The sequence below is a fragment of the Cnephaeus nilssonii genome, assembly GCF_951640355.1.
Source record: "Cnephaeus nilssonii genome assembly, chromosome: 16".
Classification (NCBI taxonomy): domain Eukaryota; kingdom Metazoa; phylum Chordata; class Mammalia; order Chiroptera; family Vespertilionidae; genus Cnephaeus; species Cnephaeus nilssonii.
In genome coordinates, this window is record NC_137087.1 from 12,629,115 (window position 1) to 12,653,471 (window position 24,357).

Sequence of the window (24,357 nt, forward strand, 5' to 3'; positions counted from 1 at the left end):
AAATATGTATTTCATAGCTCTTCCCACTGCAAAGGCCTAGAGGCAAAACCACCGCAGTGGCAATGAGCACACTGAGCATTCTGAACTTGTCTTTAAATGGCTGTCACCGCTTAAAAGAAATCAGGGCTCCTTGGAGAAATGGCTAATTCCAAGGTCGAGGCAGCAAAAGTCCCATAAGCCTGGAATATTTTGTTGTTCCAGAAAGAAAATGTTGAAAAATGGCTGGGGACACAAGAGCCAGCGTGAAGGGGCTGCTACTGGCCAAATCTGAGGAAATTTAATCATCAAAATACATAATGACCGTAATGGACTACAACTAACTGAGTAAAATAAGGATCCATGAGTCCATATAAAAGTAAATAAGTAAGTAAATGGTATTTATATTTATATATAAACTAGAGGCCCGGTGCACGAAATTCGTGCACAGAAGGGGGGTTGTCCCTCAGCCCAGCCTGTACCCTCTCCAATCTGGGACCCCTCGAGGGATGTCTGACTGCCCGTTTAGGCCCGATCCCAGGGACATCCCTCTCAAAATCCAGGACTGCTGGCTCCCAACTGCTTGCCTGCCTGTCTTCCTGATTGCCCCTAACGGCTTCTGCCTGCCAGCCTGATCACCCCCTAACCACTCTGCTGCCAGCCTGTTTGCCCCCAACTTCCCTCCTCTGCCGGCCTGGTTACCCCTAACTGCCCTCTCCTGCAGGGTTGATCACCTCCAACTGCCCTCCCTTGCAGGCCGGGTGCCTCCCAACTGCCCTCTCCTGCTGGCCATCTTGTAGTGGCCATCTTGTGTCCACATGGGGGCAGGATCTTTGGCCACATGGGGGTAGCTATATTGTGTGTTGCAGTGATGATCAATCTGCATAGTACTCTTTTATTAGATAGGACAGAGGCCTGATACAGGGGTTGGGGTCAGCTGGTTTGCCCTGAAAGGTCCTGGATCAGGGTGGGGTTCCCTTGGGTTGTGGGGTGGCCTGAGCAAGGGGACTGTGGTGGTTTGCAGGCTGGCCACACCCCCTGGCAACGCAAGCGGAGGCCCTGGTATCTGGAATTTATTTTCCTTCTACAATTGAAACTTTGTAACCTGGAGCGGAGCCAAGCCTGGGGCTCCCTCTGAAGCCGGTAGCCATTTGTGTTGGGGTTATAATTGAAACTTTGTTGCCTTAAGTGGGTGGGCCCGGCCAGGGTGTGCGGAAAGCTTTGCTTCCCCTGTTGCCGGCGGCAACTCTGGCCTGCTCTCTCAAGCTCCATTCTGCTGCCATTTGTTTGAATTTGTTTACCTTCTATAATTGAAACTTTGTATCTTGAGTGGAGGCTTAGGCCTGGCAAGGGCAGGCAGAAAGCTTGGCTTCCTCTGTTACCTAGGAAACCTTGCTCTCTGTGTCTGTAGCCATCTTGGTTTGGGTTAATTTGCATGCTCGCTCTGATTGGATGGTGGGCGTGGCTTGTGGGTGTGTCGGAGGTATGGTCAATTTGCATATTTGTCTATTATTAGATAGGATACCAACTAATAAGTGTGGAAAAAATAATGGAGCTTTAAATAATCACCATTTTATAACCATCAATCATCAATGAATAATAAAACTCAGTGACTATTTGAAAAAGAACAGGATATTTATATAGTCTCAAAGCTTCTCCCTACACATTATAGACTAAGTCCAAAGGGAAACAGAAACTTTACAATGATAAAACCTGGCCAACAAAACCTTAACTAAAATATCAAAATAAACATCATCAATAAGGAACAGTGACAGCCCATGTCTCTTGATGTGATACACTTCTCAGTGGTACATAATACATTTCTGTGGATTCCTGCCCCAAAGGCAAAACTTGAATCTGATCGAGGAAACATTAAACTAAGCCAAATTAAGCTACAGTCTACAACCGACCTGAACTCTTAAAAATGCCAACATCATGAAAGACAAGAAAGGGATGAGGAACCATTCCAGATCAAAGGAGCCTAAACAGGCATAACAAGTACATGCTCCTGGATTGGATCTGGACCAGAGAAAGTTTTCTATAAAGGACATTGTTAGGAAAATTGGGTAAACGAATGTAAATTGCAGCTTACATAACAGAATTACATCAAGGTCAAATTTCCTGGTTTTGGTAGTTGAAATATGAGTAAGAAAATGTCCTTGATCTTAGGAAATACACAGCGTGGTAAGGCTGAATAACAGCTCCCAAAGGGGTCCAAGTCCTAATGCCTGAAACCTATGAAATATGTTACCTTATATGGCAAGGACTTTGCAGATATGATTAAATTGAGGACTTTGATTTGGGGAGATTATGTGGACTATCCAGGTAGGCACAATGTACTCACAGGGCCTTTATAAGAGGGACACAGTAGGTCAGACAGAGATGTGATGATGGAAGTAGAGGGAGAACCGGTGATGTGACCCAGCCCCATGAGAGATGTGGGCTGCCTCCAGAAGCAGGAGAAGGCAAGGAGGTGGATTCTCTTCTAGAGCCTCCCTGCTTTTAGCCCTGTGAGACTCATTTTGGACTTCTTTCAAAAACTGTAAAAGAATAAATGTGTGTTTGAAGCCACTCAGTCTGGGGTATTCAGAATGAGTCACCCCAAGATGTGCTTCTGTGATATGCAGATTGCTTTGAGCTAACGGCAACCAAGACCATTCGGGCTCCAGAGAAGCTTCTTCACCCTCCCCCTGTGGTAGGCAGTTAGACATGAGCAGAGCAAGCACGAAGGGACAGGTAGAGAAGGTCGAAAGGGTGGAAAGCCCCAGGTGCCTAGCAATGGAGGGTGGGACAATTGTAGGGTGGAACCTCATCCCCAGGGTGGCCATTCCTCCCCTAGCATATCACTGGTCATGCGGTTTGGACTCCCTGACCTTTCCCCCCTAGACATTACATCTAGACCTCAGTTCTATTTCAGCTCCAGGCCCAGAAAAGCAGCAAAACCAGACAAGCAACGCTGACTTCAGGACCAGCTGCATTAACTAACGACCCCTACCCTGGCACCAACCAATCAGTGGAGACCACTGCCCTGAAAGGACACACCTGGAAAGCTGATGAATAGTCTATTGCGATTCTCCCCTGGGACCTCACCTAGCTGTTAGGGCAGTGACCCAGTGCTTTCCAACCAGGGAGCACGCCCACACTATTTCCCTCCCCCACCTCTTCCCCCAGGTGAGTTACCATTACCTTCCTCACTCCCAAGCTCCCAGGGCCCTCCTTTAGCCTCTGTAACTTGTTTCCTGAGCCCATTTGTTCCAGCACTCACTTCTTCCACCTCTGATTTCCTCCCCCCCCGACCCTCCCCATGCCCGCCCTCCTGTGATTTTCTAAATAAATGTTCTCTTATAGTTTGAGAATTCTTTCCTAGCCAGAACTCAATTACCAAGCTTGCTGAACTGAGGTACAGTCTGACCTCACCAGTCTAACACCTGGTGGCATTCTCCTCACCACCAACACCCCCAACTACCTAGAAGAATTTAGATTAGGGGCTTTGCCCACAATAAGACATTATGAGAGAGGACATTTTTTGACCTATGCAGAGGGCAGGGAAAACTTCTAATTACTGAACATCTGCTCTTCTTAGTGTCCTGCAATGACCTACCTCTCCTCTCAAGTCCCACGGTGGTCATATATACCTCATTCTCCCCTTTCTGTCTTTGAACCTCTCATGTATGAGAGGTCTCTGACTCTCTCATATATGCAGAGTTCCCATACATATGTAATTAAAGTTGGTCATTTACTTTTGTTAATCTGTTTCATGTCTAATTAATTATGAGACCAGCTGACAGAACCTTTAAGAGTTAAGTTTCTTCTTCTCTCACAGAGGTAGTGGTGGAGGGTGGGGTTGGGGGTGTGGGTTGTCTCCTTTTGACACCCTGTGGCCCATCTGAACCAATGCACCTGGATAAACCACCTTTTACAGTCTACACCCTGTCTACTCCAGGGTGGTTCAGGACCAGCAGCCCAGTATCACCTGGGGACTTGCTGAAATGCAGATTTTTCAAGTCCCACCCCAGGCCTATAGATTCAGTCTACAGTTTAACAAAATTCCCAGGTGATTCGCAGTTACCGATCTACTTTGCCTTTATCACTGTAGAACGGCCCTTCCCAGAGGGTGGAACCACCAATTTTGCATTCCCAAGAAGCCTCTCCACTCCCAGTCCCTGGTGGCTGCCACACTGTCTGTACGGCAAACCCTTTCTGAAGAAAACATCTGCTCCTAAGCGCACACGTTCATCACTGACCTCAGTGAAATATTGTTGACCTGACAGTTCTCAAGCCTTGCCACAGTAACAGAACCACGATGTGAGGCTTGGAGAGGAAGGTGGCAAAGGGATGCCTTGTACAGCCCACTCCACACTAACTCAGGGCCCACGCACGCAGGGGGAGGGGGCTATTTTCAGAGTTTCCCAGAGCTGCTGGTTCTCCCAGTTCATGGCCTTGCACTCAGTAGGCTGGGCAATAAGCGTGGAGATGGGTTTTGTTCACACTCTATTCCCAATGCTAGGCACACAGTAGGTGCTCAGTAAATATTTGCTGACTTAATTAGCGAGGACTCTGACGCTTGTGAGTCTAAGCAAGAGCTCGTGCTCCCTTCCACCTGTCAGTGCCCACTCGGGCACCGATGACCTCAGCCAATGTTCAGTGAGGTTTCTCCTGCACAGCACTGCCCGCACACGAGAAATTCTGGCTGAGTCAAAGACCGCTATGGCTTCCGGAGGTGAAAGCAACTAAGCTGAGGTTGCCAGCAGGAGCAAAGGTGCGAAGTCGTGAAAATGCAGGACCATTGAGCTTGTAGCGATTGTCTCCTCTGGCCAGGTGTCCTGGGGCCGGGGAAGGGGGTAGGCTGTCCCCTGCCTTTCATACCCAGGTAGCCCCTGGAGACTCCTCCCCGAGACTCCTCCCGTGAGCCCGCTGCCCCGTTCTCTCTCCCAGTGCGCGCGGGCCTCCCCGCCCCGCTCTTTCCTCTCTCGGGGAGCCGGGTCCTTTCAGTAGCAAGTCTCTGCTCCACCCTCGCGCCCCCTCCTCTTGGCCGCGCACCCCCGACCCCCGACCCCCGACGCGTTCTATTCACCCAGCAGTGCTTCGTTTCCGGTTTGCGTTGCGCCTCCTCCGCACACAAAGCGCGGTCGCTTGTTGCCTAGCGACGCGACGCGACTTGGAGACCCACGTGTGCGAGAGCGGCCGGAGCGCGCAGGAGAGCGCAGGCGCGGTGGGTGCGTAGTGCTCCGCGGGGTCGGGCTGCCGCGGCGGTTGGGGCGTGGACCTGGGAGTGGTGCAGGCTCCCGGAGCCCAGCGGGGTTAGTGCAGCGCCCAGGGCTCGGCGGCCACCTCTGGGGCGGGCTCCCGCCTCCTCCGCCGCAGCGAGGAGCGGCCGGCCCGGTGGAGGCGGGGACGCTTCGGCGGGCCCCGACGGGAAAGGACCCCCTGCGCCCCGATCCAGGTTGCCTGGTGAATACGGGACTCCCAGTTAAACTTGCATGTCAGAGAAACAAGGAATAACCTTTTAGGACAAGTAGAGCATAATAAACACCAGTCGTTGTTTATCTGAAGTTCAAATTTAACTGGGCATCTGTGTGTTTATTCGCTAAATCTGACGACCTGCCCGAATCCCCTCCTTTCCCACTCAGCTGCCTGGCTTCCCCCTGGCGCCGGCGAGGGACCTTTTTCTGTTTCTTGTACAACTTCTCCTGGCTCCACGCGGCTGGTTCTGTGGGAAGGGGCTTTCTTATATGAAAAATAGCATTCCTTAAACAGCCTTCGTAAGATGGGTATTACCGCGATTTCAGGGACAGGAAACATGCCGAGGACATGAGGAGGCTCACCTGGGTCCTCTCCCAATGCGATGCGCCCATCAATCTGAGACTGATCCTTAACGGCCCCGCTCTTGGGCCAGAGGTTTTCCCCATTAGGGTCCCCGGCCCCCTTCCTGTGTATTATCTTCATGGAGCAGCAGCAAGAATCCGTACCCCCCCCCCCCCCCTTTATTTGATCTTACTCCACTTCAAATGATACTGAGATGTCAATGTAGTTATTTTTGTTTTTAGAGTATATCCCATTGAAGGAATACAGTGAAGATACCATGTTCCAAATTCAGTTGTGATAATTCTTTTCTCTGTGTGGTTAAGACACCAATCTCAGTCACAGTTTTAGTTTATTAGACTCCATTGACCTACACACGCATACTCATTCTTTCCCCGACTGCGGTTGCTAATACAAAAGGTGGCATACACTTTCTCCACCTTGTTTTTCTTTTCTTTTCACACCGTGTCCTAGAGATCATTCCCTGTCTTAAAGACCTTCCTCCTTTCCTTTTAGTCACCCATTGCGTCGCTGATCTCACCAATCCCTTGATGCTTACCTTTGGATGGGATTCCAGTTTGGGCATCCTAAGTACTGGTGCAAAATAACCATGTGCATATTTGACTTCATCTTTTTGTAAGCTAGGATTCCAGAAGTGAGACTGAATGGGCAAAGGGTAAATACATGTGTAACTTTGTAGATGTTGCCAAATTCCTCTTCTTAGGGATTATACCATTTTGTACTCTCACCACCATAGTGTGAGGGAGAGCAGTATTGGGGTCTACTGATATAGTAACTCTGCTGGTATAGTAACTCAGCATTTATATACCTTGCACTGTGATCACCACACTAAATCTAGTAAACATCTGTCATGGTGCAAAGTTATCACAATATTATTGACTATGTTCTCCACCTTTTTCATCTGTCCCTCCTACTCTCATCTGGTAACCATCAGTTTGATCTCTGTTTCTATGAGTCTGTTTTTGTTTTGTTTTTTAGATTCCACATGTAAGTGGAACCATATGATATTTGTTTTTCTCTGTCTGAACTTACTTCACTTATTGTTATACCCTCTAGTCATTTGAAAATATTTTTGCAAAATGTTAGGTGCATTTGTCCAGGGACAGGTCTAGACACACTGGCATTCTACCCGCTATAATACTCATGCCTGACATATAGTAGGTACTCAGTATCTGTATGTATAGATATAAATATATAGATATAGATAACTATACATGTATATCTATATACACTGAGTGGCCAGATTCTTATGATCTCTGAACTCATAATAATCTGGCCACTCAGTATATTTGTATCTCAAATGGGTACCAAAAGTATTCTAGACTTTTGCTGGAGATCAACTACCTATTTGCCCTGAGCTTTCTATCAGCCAGTGCAAAGGGGAAACCTGGTCAGGTGCATGATTTATAGTATCTTTGATATCAAATAAATGAGGTACTCAAGAGAAGTACACTGAGTGGCCAGATTATTATGCATTCAGAGATCATAATAATCTGGCCACTCAGTGTATATAGATAAATATAGATATGCCAGATGGGAGGGGTTGAAGGAATTGAGAAGTACAAATTAGTAATTACAAAATAGTCACAAGAATGCAAAGTACATCGTGGGGAATACAGTCAATAATATTTAATAACTATGTATGGTGCCAGATGGGTACTAGAGTCACTGGGGGATCACTTTGTAAATTATATAATTGTCTAACCATTATGCAGTACACCTGAAACTAATATAAAATAATACTGAATGTCAACTATAATTGAAAAACAATATTTTATATGTATCCAGCAGAGTCTGGATTCCATAAGGATAATTTGAGGGTGATCAGTTTTTTCACAGCATCTGAGATATAGTGGTTGCTACATTTCTTTCTTTTAAAAGTATCTGGTTTAAGGTTACTCCTGTCCATCTTCATAGCTGATAGACTGGGAGAGGAGAGAACTCATTCTTTTGCCGCGATGGAGAACCGGCTGTGTCAGCCTGTGGTTCAAACACTCCTGGAGGAGCTGGAGGAGCTTGTCGTTGGGCGGGAGGACAGATACGTGTAGATACCGACAGTTCTCAGTGTGACAAGTGCCGTGTGACCTGCTTGGGGAAGGAGCAATGCCTGTGCATTGCTGGGAAAGCTCAGGGAAGGAGAGAGGATCTGTATCTTGCAGGTGAGGAGATACTGTCGATACTGTCCAAGCTGAGGGAGAGGGAGGCATCATCGTGTACAAAAGTCGTGGAGATGGAAATATGCAGGATGTGATGAGCAGAATGGCAGGATGTTCAATGTAGCTAGAGCCCAGGGTATGTTGGAGCAGAAGAGTTGTCTGGAGATGAGCTTTGAAAGTGTCAGGAGCCTCATATGGTATTCTTTGAAAGTTTAAATTTTTTTTATTCTTTGGACTTGGCGATTCATGAACTCTTTTTGTTTTTGTTTTTTGAGGTGGACTGTTGTGATGTTTTCTAAAAATGATTCCCATGGCTTGGGAGGAACATGTTAGTACAGACATTAGGGTGACGACTCTGGAATCAGGAGTTGGGTATGAATACCACCTCTCCCGTGTGCCACCTGTGTGATCCTAGACTGTTCACTTATGCTTTTGTGCCTGGGATTCCTCATCTGAAAAATGGCATCCAGTTCTCAGGTATGTTGTGAGGATTAGGTGAGACATGCATTGTGTGGCATATAGTCCTCTCACAATCAATAATGACAGTATCCCTCTTCTGCTCTTGGACTTGAGGGCTCTTCGGGATTTTGAAACTATTTTAGTTGTAGTGACTTCTGTGGAGCCTTGTTTTGGAAACCATTAGAAGGTTCCAGGGGCCAGCTTGCTTGTGCCATCATGATGTGAGGTGCCCATGACTGGTGACAGAATGTAATGCTTTGTTGGCCTTACTGGATTCTACTTTTATTGTGACTTAATTGAAAATTTCCTGCATTAATGCAAAAACATCTTTTAGAAGTTCGGAGTTAGAAATGGAGTCGACATATCTTCAAAAGCACCTTGGGAAATGTCTAACTCAGGGTCTTGCAGAAGTGGCAAAACATCGCCCAGTGGATCCGATAGAATATCTAGCACTGTGGATTTATAAGTATAAGGAAAATGTGACCATGGAGGAACTGGTAAGCATGGATCTTCTTTTAGAAATGTAGAAGAGTTAAAATAATTGGTCCCATTCATCTGCTTTCTAAAAGAGTTCGTTATTATTGTTTTCTATTATAAAAATAGTGTGTTTATTTCACAAAAACTTGGACAACATGAAAAAGTAGAAAGAAGAAAATTCCCAAAGAAGACCACTATTTATATTTTTAAGTATTTCTTCTAGTCTTTTTTCTAAACATTTGTCTGTAGATTATGGTATACTAGGAGCCCGTTGCATGAAGTTTCGTGCAATAGACTTCCTTCACCTGGCTGCCGGCACCAGTTATCCGCCAGCAGCAGTTTTCCTCTGGCCACCCGCCGATCAGAGCGCCTCCTGCCAGCACGATCGGCCACCCCGAGAGGAACTCTGATCGGGTGCTCCGATCGGGCGGGTGGCCAGAGGAAAACTGCTGCTGGCGGAAAACTGGTGCCAGCAGCCACGCAATCAGCCACCCCGAGTTCCGCCACCAGCGTCTTCCGCAGCACCGGCCTAAGCAGCGCCGGCAGTTTAAGCCGGCGGGAGGAGCGGGGGTCGGGGACTCGCGAGTCCCTGCCCCCCGCTCCTACCGCCAGCCAATTGGCCACCCTGAGTCCCGACCCCCCCCCCCCCCCCCCCCCGCCTCCAGCCGGCCCAATCGTGGGCGTAGCGGAGTGATGGTAATTTGCATATTACCATTATTAGGTATGATGATAATTATGATCATACTCAATGTATAATTTTAATTCTGTGCTCATTATTCAAATAAAACACATATTTTCCCAAATTATTATACAGTTTTCAAGTAAAACACAGCTCTTCCCAAATTATTATACAGCTTTCCCAAATTATTATACAGTTTTCAAATAGACTATACGTTACTTAATCCTTTCCCAACTGTTGGTGATTAAGATGCTTTCCAAATTGTCTTCGCAAGTTGTGTTAATTAGTCATGTGATACTGTTTTTAAACAATGCCAGAGACAAAAGGAAATAGCCGACCTGAAGCATGAAAGAGAACTAGCCCGGCTGGAGCAGGAGCGGCTGGAGAGGCTCAAAGCAGAGGAGCTCCTGTTTCAGCAGGTGAGACAGGGAGAGAGCCAGAGGCCATGGAACTAGCAGTGTCAGCCTCCGCGCGGTGCAACCCACAGGCTGAAAGACTCCCCATCTCTGGTTTCTTACCTGTGGTTTTCTTATGTCTTCATCTCTGTGCATGCGGTGTCTTTGCTGGAGAAGCAGCAGTGAGGCAGAGGGAAACCCAGAGAGCCGGCTCTCATGGAAGCCAAGGGGAGAATGGCTCAGTGAGCCCCCCATGCTTAACCGCCTGTAGGCTGGTTGAGTGGGAGCAGGACTGCAAAGTGCTCACTCAAGGCCACTAGTGGGACTTTGGTGGGAGCAGTGTGGGTGGGGTGGGTATAGCAGCAGGAAGGAGGGGTGTCGGTAATGCTTTCGAGCAGATTTTCAGGGAAGGAGATTTTATTTTTCCCTTTTTCTTTTTGAAGGAACATAGTGGAAGGGGAGTGGTTGATAAGAAATAGAGGGGATGATTTCTAGAGTCAGCTCTCCATGGAGAAAACAGGAAATTGAGCCTGGAACATAGGTTAGGCAGGTAGAAGGGCATTTCTTTGATCCCTTGATTCAAGGAAAGAGGAGAGGATGGCGTAGGTACGTGCGGGTGTATCGGTTTTGTGGCACAACGTCGAAAGCAGTTTCTGTGTGACTTTCTGCTTTATGAAGTAGGGACCATGATCATCTTTCAAGAATGAGGTGGTAAAGCAGGTGGGGGAGAGTGGTGAAGGGTTTGAACTGGTGGCTTTGGAGAGTCGCAGAGAGTTGATCAGGGAAACTTGGCATTACTTGGTAGCGTCGAGCACCCTGATATTGTTGGAGACCAAGCATTTATAGTTTCCATCTGATTTGACTTTGTGGTTACGTGATTTTCTGCACGTAGGAGACCCTTTAACTGAAGCAGGTTGGGGAGCAGGATTGGGGAACTGGAGATGCTGGTAAGAGAATGGTTGGAGGATGGGTCAGTATTACCTAGACAGGGGAAAGTTCCAGAGTGGTGTCTGGACTAATTTAATTTATGGAGAGACTCTCAACTAAATTTAAGTCACCCCTATAGTTCAGCCTTATAATACTTAACTCTAGAGTCTTAACTCAGGTCTATGCACTTAAAAAGGGAAAGAAGTCAATTACTAGTATTTGGGTGTGTAGCTAAAAAGTTGAATACAGACATGGAAAATAGTTGTTTTTTTTTTTTTTAAATCTAATCTCCCATTCTTCATAGTGGTTAGAACATTCTAGGCACTTTTGATGGATATGGCTGTTGAAATATTACCGTTATGAGCCTCCATTTTTCAGTCATTTGGCTTATTGTTGTGGGGAAGTTGCAAACTTGAGTTGGACATCAAACGACCATCCAAGCAGACACGCGTCTGCTGCAGTAACTCCACGTGGAGTGAGGACCTGCACTTCCTCTTAGCAGCTCCTCTGGCTGGTGTCTGTCCCCCATCTATCAGAATAAGGAGAACTTCTCAGCAGTTCTTCCCCAAGACAAATTACACCAGGAGTGAGGAGATACTTAACTTTCATGAACTCATCTACTTCATCTTACCTAGATAAAATTTATCAATACTGGAAATCAAACATTTCTCTAGCTGTATCGTGTTGATCAGTATAAAGCAATTCGTTGTGTATTGAACCCTAAGCATTGTATTGAGAGTGAAAGATAAAATAATATTCTGCAAAAGATTTTATGGTCGAAGAAGTGGATTGGTGGGCAGACACGGATGAAAGAAGGAGAAGGGGTGCATGGAGAGATGGACCAACAGAGAAAAGCTTAAGAGAGTGAGGCTGAGATGAAGAGAAACAGAGAGGCCTCTCCATACCCCCTGAGTCAAGTGAGCTTGGGGTTCAGATCTCTGGTCACCTACCTGTTGATTGCAAGAGCAGGTGTTCTCATAGTAATAATACTGACTTGGAATTACTTGAAAAGTTAGGTACCATCCAGCAAGCCCAAGTCCTTGTGAACAGGCTAGTAATTATATTGCTGTTTTCTATTAAAGAACTTATTTTAGAAGTAAAAGCTGTTTTTTGTTTTGTCTGAATATCTTTCTAATTATTTTACTTTCTTTGTGTGAAGAAAGGAATTGGGTTTTGAAAATTTCCTGAGAATGTTAAGACACTGGTTAGTATTGAACAACTGCACTTTAAGGCATTATTGTTGAGAGTTTAGTCATTTCACTTCCTCTACCAATGTCTGAATGTTGATCGAAAGATATGTTCCTGCGTTTCAGCTACTTATCTTAGTGGGGAGAATATAGGAATGTGAAGACACTACTCTTAACAGCCCTTTGTGCATAAGTATTAATCACTGTTCGTTATCTCTGTTTGTTAAAGTTTATTATTTTAAAAATGTAGTTTTAAAATGCTCAATAGGATGAGCTTATTAGGTAGCGCTGGATTGATGGTGAGAATTTATTTTCTGGCTTAGAGGTTGACAAACTCTGCAAAGGTAGATACTCTAGAGGCAAAATTGAAGATATTATATAGGTAGTATGGTGCATTATGTAGATATAGCAAGCGAGAAAACAAATGTTTTATTGATGAAATAAATAATAACATTTGAATAGATTTTTTTTGTAATATAAGCTTACTACTGAGAAGAATTAAATTCTTTTGCTAAAGATAAGATTTTGTTTAGTTGGAGTTCAAAGTTAATGTTTCCTAACATAAAAGTTGATAGAAAATGTTTATCTGTTAGTGCTAATCTGAAATGAGATTTTATGTATTTATCTTTGAAAGTATCTTTTCACACATAGGTCCTGCCAAATATTGATACCAATCCATGTACATATAATTTTGAGCATATTCATCTCTTGGAAGGCATTTGTAGAATTCTCTTGATATTTGCCTTTTAGCATCTCATTGTCTTGTAGATTAATCACTTCCAGTTGAAGGTAAGAGCTTCTCATTACACAGTTAAATGGGTTTTGAAATATGGAAATTTCCTTTTTTACTTGCATCGTGGCCAACAAACCCTCTGGAGCTACAGTTTGCGCTTGGAAAATATATACCTTTGTGTGGGAATGGAGGCCTAGTTCCTTGTTTTGGGCAGCACTGGAAGTATATTAAAGCAGCTTGACATTGGGAGTCACACATTAATTGTTGAAATGATTTTTCTGCAATGGAAGTTTTACATATAAGTACCATTTTGCCTTAAAATTTAAGTTGAATTTATTAAAAAACATTATTAAGTCTGCAGCAAAAAGCTAATGGCCAGAGCCATTTCATTTTTGATAATAGTGGTTAAGAATGGTTCTTCTCATTCAGAAAAGGTTTCATCTTGGAACTAAAGCATTCCCACTGCTAAGCCAGGAAACTGGTGTGGTAGGGAGAGTCAAGATTTATTCAGCTTCTGTTTCTGACAAAAATTCACAGAACTGATGACGGTATTCATAAGAGTGAATGTAGGACACTGTTGACATTACTGGCTCAATTCGCATGATAGTGAAGCATAGGCCATCTTGTTCATGTTTCCTCTATTTTGTAAAAACTGCTGTTTGAAATTTTAACCCTGCTATTTTTGGCTTCTGTAAAACACCCTTGCTTACTTGAATAATGGGGAAAATAAGCTCAACTATCTGACCTTGCAAGCAGCTCTGCCGCCTTCCCTGGCTACTCCCATGCTCCAGTTATCTGAAAGGTACTGTGCTCAAGTTACAAGCTCAGATTACAAGCAAAGCCCGCGAAAGGGCCGGAAGTATAATCCCATATTTGGGAGACAAAGAACTGGGAGAATATAAAAAGGGAAAGCTTCCTCCATGTTTTTGCTTAGACTCTGGAAACAATATTCCTCTGAGCCCGCTGGCGTAATAAAAGACTCCAAAATTTGGCTTAATAAGGCATCCCCTGTTCTTCTTGCTGATTTACAATATAACAATAGATTCAAGTATTTTCTGCATAGTAGCTGCTGTTGAATAGCACAATGAATTCTCACAGGCTTTAAACACTACTTTTACAAGCTTTGTAAATTTGTCCAAATAAGCCTTTTTCTGTTCCACACATATTTTTATCATCATTTGTTGTAACACATCTTAGCCGATTTCACTTCTGGTTTTACTGAATTAATGTTTCTCAACTTCTATGAAGAAATTATTGCTTGTAGTTGTCCCATGAAAACGATTCACAGTGGCTGATTTTTCAGTCACTTCAAACTCAGCACTGACTCCTTGAATAAACAACAACTGGGAACATTTGTCTACCCATCAAGAGCTAAGGACAACCACTCAGAACCATTGTGTTCAATTGACTATCGAAGTTGCTCCCAATGTCACCAGCTTTGTGAGCAACTGCTCTCGCCCAAAGGCTAAAAATGTTAAGCAAGCTTGTTTTTCTGGACACTGAAATCAAGCATGTTGTAAATATCGCTTGGAAAATATGTTTCTTTACTTGACTAACAAATGGGCCACTTAGAAACTTATTTTTATTGCAGCCTCATTTTCATTTTTAATTTTGTAAAGAAATTCTGTTGTGATGAAATAATTGTCTTAACTTTTAAAATATTTCTGACCTTAGCTCTTGTGTGAGTTGATAATATTGTGATGAGTGCTTAACCTGGTAATATTGATACTTCCTGTATTCTTTTAGTATAGTGTCCACTAGTTAAAAAACACCATTCTTGCCCTAGCTGGTTTGGTTCAGTGGATAGAGTGTCAGCCTGCAGACTGAAGAGTCCCGGGTTTGATTCTGGTCAAGGGCACGTGACTGGGTTGGGGGCTCGATCTCCAGTATAGTGCGTGCAGGAGGCAGGCGATCAGTGATTCTCTCTCATCATTGATGTTTCTATCTCTCTCTCTCCCCCTCTCCCTTCTTCTCAAAAATCAATAAAAATATACTTAAAAAAACAACAAAACAAAACCAGCACGATCCTTTGTCATTTAATTTGATAATTAAATAATCCATTCTCTACTGTGTCTTAAAAGGACAGCATTCAAAATTCACTTCTTGTCTTTACATGATGGGTATACACTGATTAAAAATAAATATTGCACTAAGTGAGACCGTGGCCCTGCAAAACTGTTGAGGTATAATCAAGAGACTGAGCTGTAGTGTGCTGAGCAGCGATGCAAAGCGATGAGAGCGCCCCCTATGGTCTCCGTTGCTCAATTGTGCTGTTGTAGTGCAAAAGCAGGTAGTCAAGGGAGTGACTGAGGCAGTGTTTCAATCACACTTCATTTAGAGACACTGAAATTTGAATTTCACATGATTTTTATTATTTTTATTTCATATTTTTCATCTATTTAAAAATATACAAACCGTTCTTAGCTTTAGGGCTGTGCAAACACAGGAGTTGGGTCAGATTTGGCCCACACAATTTAGTTTGCTGACCCTATGCTAATATGGCATGTATGTTGAGTTGGGACCAAATATATTGCTAGTTATCAATAGTTTCAGATAGTATACTTAGGAGTTTCTCATCAAGTTTTGGTTGTTTGAAGACCCATCCAGCTACGCTTAACAAGATTTTCCCTGAAAAAATTACTGGAATCTCATCTGTTGCTTCAAGAAAAACAGAGAAAATGACTTGATTTTGTACATATTGTGTTTTTCTAAATTAGCAATTAAGGAAGCTTCCTTTTTTATTTTATATTTCAGGAAATATTTGTAAAAACCAAAGTATTAGGTGGCTGTGATCATTTATTTTTGTAAGTTTTTGAAATTTAGGTGGGTGTAAACTTAATTATCCTGGGACATTTGAGAGTGATAGAGTTAATTCCCTGCAATTGATCTGACTCTAACATGACTTAATTTTTTTCCTGAATATTCAGCAACAGCTGGCCTTACAGCTGGAGTTAGAAATGCAAGAGAAAGAGAGGCAGAGAATAGAACAACAGAGAATTCAAGAACAATTAGAGAAGGTAATTTGAAGTTTTGTAATTGTCTGTTTTATTTAAAACCTCTTAGAATCCTCAAGCTGTTTTTTCTCGATGCTGTATCATGGGATTCATAGTCTAAAGACCTGCCACACAGCTGTGTGACTTAAGCAAGTCTTAGAACCTTCTTAATCTCAGTTTACCTTTTGGAAAAATAGAGATAACAGTATATTATTATTAGCAATATCTTACTGGATCGTTTTAAGATTAAATAAGATTGTGTGTGCAAAACTGCTTTGTGAGCTATTTTATAATAGTGATATTAGTAATATTGTAATAGTGATATCAACATTAGTTAAGAGTTGATTGTTTCTAATTATAGTGATTGATGTTGAAGGTCAAGCTCTTTGTAATATCGAGAATATACTGAACTCTGACATAGTAATGCATCTCTTTTCTTTATGTTAGAGGTAGTATCAATAATAATTTACATTTAAATGTTATTACTGTGGATTTTTTTCATGTCTTTTAGTAAATAAACTATGCAGTAGCTTAAATAAAAAAGTTCATCTCTGGTTACTGTGTTCATATAAAATGTTAAGCTCTAGTTTGGCCAGTGTTTCCTGGATCCCCAAAGTATGTGTCATAGAGACTAAACTTCCGAGTGACCGAGTTATACTTTTCAACTGGGTATTTCATATTGTATGCTTATAGCCATATCTGTTATGTAAATGTTACTCTTCTATTCCATAATAAAAAAAACACTCAGAAGCAGGTTTTATAAAATATGTATATTAGCAGCTTAGATGAGAGCATCATTACTTAAAACAAGTTTTAACAAGTTGGACAGTGAATTGACTACAAAAAAGATGAGTTTTTAAGAGGGTAAATTCAAAGCCTAATACATAATTTTAAAATATATAAATGCGGATGCTTAGTCTGAGTATAATAGGGCACACCGATATGCATACACACACACACACACATGTGTCCCAGACTGGGCCATGGGTCAAACCTACAACCCAGGTATGTGCCCTTGACCAAGAATCGAGCCTGCACTTTAACCACTTAACCACACTGGCCAGGACTTAACTTTTATTTTAGTTAAATGCACTTTTTAAATTCATGTTTTGTGGGTTTTGTCTTTTAATATATTAATGAAACATTATCAATTCTTTCAACATATTCAACCTGATTGTCTTTTAAAAAATACTTTCAGTATTTTAATTTAGATTTTTCAAGGTAATTTTCTTCAAGTAAAGTCAATAATCAAACTGAAAATTTAAAAATCAAGTAAAGCCCTGACCGGTTTGGCTCAGTGGATAGAGCGTTGGCCTTTGGACTCAAGGGTCCCAGGTTCGATTCCGGTCAAGGGTATGTACCTTGGTTGCGGGCACATCCTGAGGAGGAGATGTGCAGGAGGCGGCTGATCGATGTTTCTCTCTCATCGATGTTTCTGACTCTCTGTCCCTCTCACTTCCTCTCTGTAAAAAATCAATAAAAATATACATTTAAAAAAATAAAATAAAAATCAAGTAAAGCATAATTTTACCAATCAAAACATCAAAAGAAACAAATTTAAGTGAGGATAGTTTAAGGGGACTTTTTTAAACATAAGCATAACAACATTTGTATCGTAGGGGTACCAGAAGAGAAGAGAGAGAGCAAGAGATTGAAAACTCATTTGAAAAGATAAGGACTAAAAACTTTCCTAATCTGGCAAAGGGAATAGACATACAAGTCCAGGAAACACAGAGTCCCAAACAAGATGAGCCCAAAGTGGCCCACACCAAGACACATCATAATGAAAATGCCAAAGGTTCAAGACAAAGAGAGAATCTTAAAAGCAGCAAGAGAAAAGCAGTTAGTTACCTATAAGGCAGTTAGTTTCCATAAGACTGTCTGCTGATTTCTCAACAGAAACTCTGTAGGCCAGAAGGGAATGGCAGGAAATACTCAAAGTGATGAAAAGCAAGTTCCTACAACCAAGGTTACTCTCCTCAGCAAGGCTATCATTTACTAGTACAGTTACATTGAATAATAAAAACAATTCTAGTTCATAACTTATATATTGATGATATTGCTGAAATGATATTTTAAGTGCTAAATATGAACCTATTGCAGTTTAAATCTCTTAACCTATCTCCACCATTGCTAATATTTTTGGCCTTTTAATTTGATGATTAAGTACTTGTTTCAGCCCGGCCAGCGTGGCTCAGGGGTTGAGCGTTGAACCTATGAACCAGGAGGTCATGGTTCCATTCCCTGTCAGGGCACATGTCTGGGTTGCAGCATTTCCAGTAGGGGGCGTGCAGGAAGTAGCCAATCAATGATTGTCTCTCATCATTGATGTTTCTATCTTTCTCTCTCTCTCTCCTTTCTTCTCTGAAATCAACAAAATCTATATTTTTTAAAAAACAATTAAAAACACTTTTTTTTCAAGGAGCAAAGAAAAGCGCTTTTGAATCAGAGGACTCTAAGTATAAGTTAGTGCGAGAGAAGTTATCAGGGGGAGGTGTGCAGTGAAACTAAGCTAATGGTGGCTGGCAGGTGCAATTTTGTAAGTCACAGAAATGCTCCCTCCTCCAAGATGTCTCCCACGTGGCCACACTAACTGGAGTGGCACCAACTAGATTTTCATTTGCATCAACACTGGCCAGTGTGACTTAGTTGCTTGGGCCTCGCCCAGTGCACTGAAAGGCTGCTGGTTGGATTCCCCATCAGGGCACATTCATGGGTTGTGGACTTGATCCCCGGTAGAGTGTATGCAGGAGGCAGCTGATCGATGTTCTTCTCTCATATCAGTGTTTTTCTCTCTCTCCCTCTTACTTCCTCTCTCTCTCTAAAAATCAATTAAAAAAATCTTTAAAAACACACGAAAGAAGTGAAAAAAGAATATCTAGAAGACAGTGATCAAAATGATAAGAGAATTGAAAGTATTTTTATCAAGATGCCCTGATTGCTATTGTCAACCAATGGTCATTTGCAACAGTTCAATACCAACAAGAATCCCCAATTTGGATTGCAGTGAAGAAGGAAAGTTTATTCAGTGCAAAACAGCTCAATTGTGACTGCACGGATGTGAAAACTGCACAGCTCTAGAACAGGCATGGGGCCAGGCCCCTCTTTAGCTAGACAGCTGTGCATCGATCTGCTTCACTCTGCTCTGGCACACATCTTTCAGAGTTTCAGCTCAGCCACAGAGATGCATGGGTGGAAAGGCTTTCTGAGACAGAGGGGAGCTGGCTTATACAGACAGAAGTCCCTGCCCCTGGTCCCTGATGGGACCGTCCTCGTGCAAATGGGGACTCTAAATCCACGTAGTTTGATTGATCCAAAAGGCACTGTCCTGATTGGTTAGAATAAAGTTTCTCTGATTGGTTGGGGCTGCACTGCTCCATGGCATAGGGAAAGCCTTAGTCCTATTGGTTGAAATAAAATTCCAGGAAACTGTTATGAGGGCTGGCTCAGATGGCAGGAACACAGTGCAGGTAGGCAGCTCAGTGCAGAGGCACACAGTTCAGCACGAACTTCATGAAGTGCAGTTTGCATGAGAGGCCCCTGTGCAGGAATGGCTTCTAGGCTCTGTTTTTAAAATTTGAGCCCCATTAGCCACCAGAAGCCCTTCTTACTAGATGTCTTTTTTCTCAGGATTCACACTATACACTGAGTGGCCAGATTATTATGATCTCTGAACACATAATAATCTGGCCACTCAGTACACACACACACACACACACACACACACACACACACACACACTGAGTGGGGTCCAGCCAGAGCCTGGCCAGGGGGAGGGGACATGGGCAGTTGGTTTGCCTGCCTGCTGGTCAAACTCCTGGTCAAGGGGACAATTTGCATATTAGCCTTTTATTATAGAGGATATACATTGAGTGGCCAGATTATGCGTTCAGAGATCATAATAATCTGGCCAGTCAGTGTATTTGACTTATTGAAAGTCTATGATTTATAGGAGGTTTTCCAATCTGTCTTGTGGCTCCATAAGGGTTGCACTCATTATTTACTATCTGCGGGCATCGTCACACCTTGTGACCAGAGCCACAATAACTTCAATAATCCATATTTCTATTGCTTATCACCCCTCACCTCTCTCATGCAAAGCACCCATGCCTTACCCATTGCTCGGAGATGAGTCCTTTTGTCTGTTTGCCCCGTCCTTCTGGTGGCTGCAGAGATACAACTTAAACTATCATTTGCAAAAGGAAATTTATTGGAAGGATCCTGGGTTGAAGAAAGGGTTTTACAACTGAACTGTGAGGGGCTCTGGTACAATTGGGCCTTCCGGACCCTTGGGAGCCCAAGAATCACATGCTACCTCGGTTCTCACTTCTGCTGTTCTCTGGCCCTCGGCTTCAGTCTCTCTCACTAGCCTGGTTTGCTGCACGTGTGTGTGTGTGTGTGTGTGTGTGGGGGGGGGGGGGTGGGGGCACCTGGTCCTTAAAGGCTCTCGGGTCTCATTATGTTGTGGCTCCTACCATCTCAGAAGAATGGGTTCCTTTTTTGGTTTCAGTTAAGAAAAGCATCTTGGGGAAGGAGTCTGATTGGCTTGATTTGTGTCAGGTATTCACCCTCTGGCTGGGGGCAGGGTCCTATGAGAACATGGACTTTCCCACTGCAGCCACGTGGTGGGCTAAGGTGTTACAGGAGGATGGAGTGACCTTAACCTTTTGCACTCGGATGTCAAGATTAAAATTACTCTTTGAATGTATCAATAATTTGAAATATAAAAAAATCCAAATAAATAAGTTTGTATGAAAAGAAACTCCAGTTTTTTATTCTACTGCCGCGCTTTGTAAAATCTGGGGTATTTAAAAAATTAAATCCCGAGTAGAATAAAGGAATCAAGAAAAAAGCAAGCGAGTGCGAAGGGTTAAGAAATATACCAGATGTGTCCCCTATAATTGCAGGTCATGAGATTGCTGATCTTTGAACAGCCAAAATGAATCAGCTCAGGATCAGCTGGGTCACCCTGCTGCCTTAGAATACAAGGAGGCCATAGCAAGGCTGGGTTGGGTAGAAGCAGGTTTTGGCCTTTAGAACAGGGCCGCCCATGTGTTCAGAGCACTACAGAGCGCATTGCTTGGGGCTATAAGAGGATTCTCACCTTGGATAGTGACTTGGGCCACATTAATTCCTTCAGAAATATTCACCTCTTTCTTACTATGTGTACAATTCTACTTAACGGCAAGTTCTCTCTAAAATCTCCTAAGAGCTTATTACATTTTTGGTTTTGTTACTTTTTATACTTGCTAATAATCTGGCTTCAGGCTTGATGCTCAGCCCATTTCATTTTTTAAAAATTGTATTTAATTATAAACAAAACATGGTCATCTTCTATTAGTGTAGAGTATTAAATGAGACTGATTGGCAGTTTTGTATTAATTGTGTTCAAATCACTTCTTTAAGAGTGATACCATTTTCACTGTTAAATTGATCATGGCATTTTGTAAAAATGCTTGAAAAGTAAACATGTAACCAAAATGAAAAGCATATTCAAAGTATTTTCCTTTTTTTTATGTATTATAGGAGATGAGAATGAATATGGAAAATATAGCTAAGGGTGAAGGTGGTTCACTTTCAGAGGTGAGAAAAAAAGTTATTCTATGTTCTGTGAAATAAATGAGTATCCTGGAATTTAAAGCTTAATTTTGATGCATTAGTAGCTAGATTTTTAATAAGGAGATTATCAAAATTGATAGGCCAGATATAAATTCTAGTAATAACAAGCCACAGATATGGTGTGCTTAAATTTTAAAGCAAAATCTCAAAGTGGATAAAAATTGGACATTCAGTTTGTGTTTTTAAAAACCAGAATACAGGGGGGTGAGGGCATGATTGGGGGAATGGGTGGGTAATGGGGGAATAAGGATACATATGTAACACCTTAATCAATAAAGAAATTTATAAAAAAAAATAAAAACCAGAATAATGTGAGATATTGACCACGTGATTGCTTAACAGTGACATATTTGAAATTTCTGAATATATTTTTACGCAAGTTTAGCATTTATTTCTAGAATTCTCTTGTCATTAACAGATATTGGTTCATTCCACTAATGAACAATGCTGGATTTTGATGTTGTAATTCAGAAGTTTCTGCCCAGATGTTTCTACTCATTTTGAAACCCTTTAAAAGTAAGAATGAATTTTTGGTTGCAGGATGCAGCAGCAGCAGCAGAAGCAGCAGCCAAGACGCTAGCGGAGATCAGTGACCGCTATGGGGCGCCTAACTTGAGCCGAGTGGAAGAACTTGATGAGCCAGTCCTGTCGGATGTAAGTATCCTTAGGGGACGGTTTGGTGAAAGCCAGATTTTTTCACTGTGGGAAGCCTTGTGCATGTGAGACCAGGATTGGTTGGCAAATCGGTCTTTTGCTCCATAGAAAGAAAACCAGTTCCCTAATTGGTGCTGACTGTACCCCTACTTGGCCCTCTGCCCTTTTGTGAACGTGTGCAGCTGGTCCCCAGGCGAGAGTCTGGCTCCTTCCAGAGGTTTCAGCCTTGGGGTGGGGGGGGGGAGGGGGAGCAGTAACTGGAAGCTTGTGCTGAGGTAGCAGTGAGCCCTCTGTGCACAGTTATGTTGAATTTGGATTTTATTTGAAATAATTTGAAATTATGAAAAAGCTTCATTTATGTACATAGTCACAGAAATCTCCTACACTCCATTTTCTTTGACTCATACACTTTCGCTGTTCTACTTGTATTAAAGCATTTTTTTATTTTGCTTTTAGGTCGCATTAAATATTGATCAAGATTTGTAGGATCAACCAAGCTAAGAGTAATAAATTTTTCAAAATACCAAGTATCCAACTGTAGTTTTTGCTCTCAAGCTTGAACTCTACTCCCTCCCCCACAAGACAGCTTTATAAATGGTGGTCTTAAAATACTGCTCTGGAGACGCTATGCAACTCGTTATTCATATGATTCCATTGAGAGAACAGGATAAATCCCCCAAACAACCAAAAGGCGCAAATGAGAGAGAAACTGAAAGAATGTGAGGCGGAGATTGCCCGGGAGGAAAGTCACGGTGAAAAGAGGAAGGGGCTGCCCTGCGTGGGGCTCAGGAAGATCCAGCAGGCTTGGATGTGGCTTTTCCTCCTGGGAGCGAACTGCAAAGACTTCCCCAGTTTGCTCAGAAGTGATGCTTCGTGGTACCACTGACTCCAGGCTCAATGATGGGGCTAGGGTGGGTAAGGACACAGAGAAGCATCATTTCTTCTGCAACAACCAGTGGGCGGCTGCCCTGGATACAGGCCATGTGGGGTGCCTCCTGGATGGGTGGGTGGCCTGTGGACCCTCCCTGCACTCCCGGCCCCTTGGGAACTTCAGGTCTAGCCTTGAACTTTAGGGAGCACGTTGCTTCCTGTATAGCAATCTCCCAGATCCGCAGCCTGAGTCTTTCTGTCCCTTAAGAAAGGGTGTAGGCACGGAAGCAAATGCCAGGAAGAGGCTCCTTTTTTCTTTCGGGTTAAAGTCTGACCATCTCAAATCTTCTAAGCAGGTAGACGCATGGGAGTTCACATACATTCAGGGGTATGAATGGGTCAAACCAGTTTGGAAGGAAGTTAAGCATTATCTAGAAATGTTGATCATGAACACATTCAACAGTGTACAGTCTGGAGAAACTCTTACATGTGTGCACGGAAAGACACCTAGAAAATATTCATAGGAGCATTGATGCCAATAGCCAACACCTGCCAATCATCTAAGTCTTTATTAACAGACATGTGGATAATTAAACGGTGCTACATTCATACCAGCAGCAGTATCATGATTGAACCTCAAAAAGAGAAAGCTGAATAGGAAAAAATAGTTACTATGTTATTCTATTTATAAAATTGAAAAAAATACAGGAAAGCTAAATATTTTTCCTGGGGGTACATTTATGTGCTCAAAGAATCATTAATGCAAAATTCAGAATAATGGTTCCCTCTAGGGTGAGGAGATGCATAAGGAGTGTGGAGCTACTAATAATATTCTATTTCTCAGGCTAGGGAGTAAGAACAGAGGTAACCATTTTATTATTCTTTAATTCCCACGGTTTTTGTTTCTCTGAAAAAAAGATCTTGAGAAGAAAGCATCGTGCTTAATTTTAAGGAAATTAATTTACTCATCCTGCAAGGCTAATGGGGGATTTATTCTTGGTCATTAAAAGGGTTCTCCAATGTGCGAATTATAAAACTGTTTGCTTTTCCCTAACTTGAGGATTATGCAAAGATCCTGAGGTTCTCCATGAGCCAGCCCAATAGGAAGGCCCCTCTGGTCACCACCCACTGTCCACACTGGTCCACTGCAGTGGAAATTCACTCAGTGAACATTGATTGTGTACCTGGTACACGCCAAGAACTATACTAGCTCTCAGGGGGGACTTACGTGCAAAGCATGGTTTCTACTCTCAAGTCACGCGCAGTTTAGTGGGGGATAGAAAGAAAACAATGGTGGTGTGACACCTCCCATGGGTTGACCTGGAAACTGATTGTATGGGTGTAAAGGACATAGGAAGAGCCTGGGATCTGGAGCAATGAGGGGGCCATATGTGGCTTAGAAAGATCCT

The 24,357-nt window shown here is 42.8% G+C and overlaps 1 protein-coding gene across 1 annotated transcript; it reads left to right on the forward strand.

The window, feature by feature from the left end:
- Positions 1–8,764: 8,764 nt before the first annotated feature.
- Positions 8,765–22,564, forward strand: DYDC1 (DPY30 domain containing 1; the record flags this gene model as incomplete). Its single annotated transcript, XM_079793019.1, has 6 exons — positions 8,765–8,911; positions 9,888–9,989; positions 15,740–15,829; positions 21,332–21,388; positions 21,965–22,078; positions 22,535–22,564. 6 exons carry the CDS (start codon positions 8,765–8,767, stop codon positions 22,562–22,564), a joined length of 540 nt encoding a protein of 179 aa, XP_079649145.1.
- Positions 22,565–24,357: the final 1,793 nt, after the last annotated feature.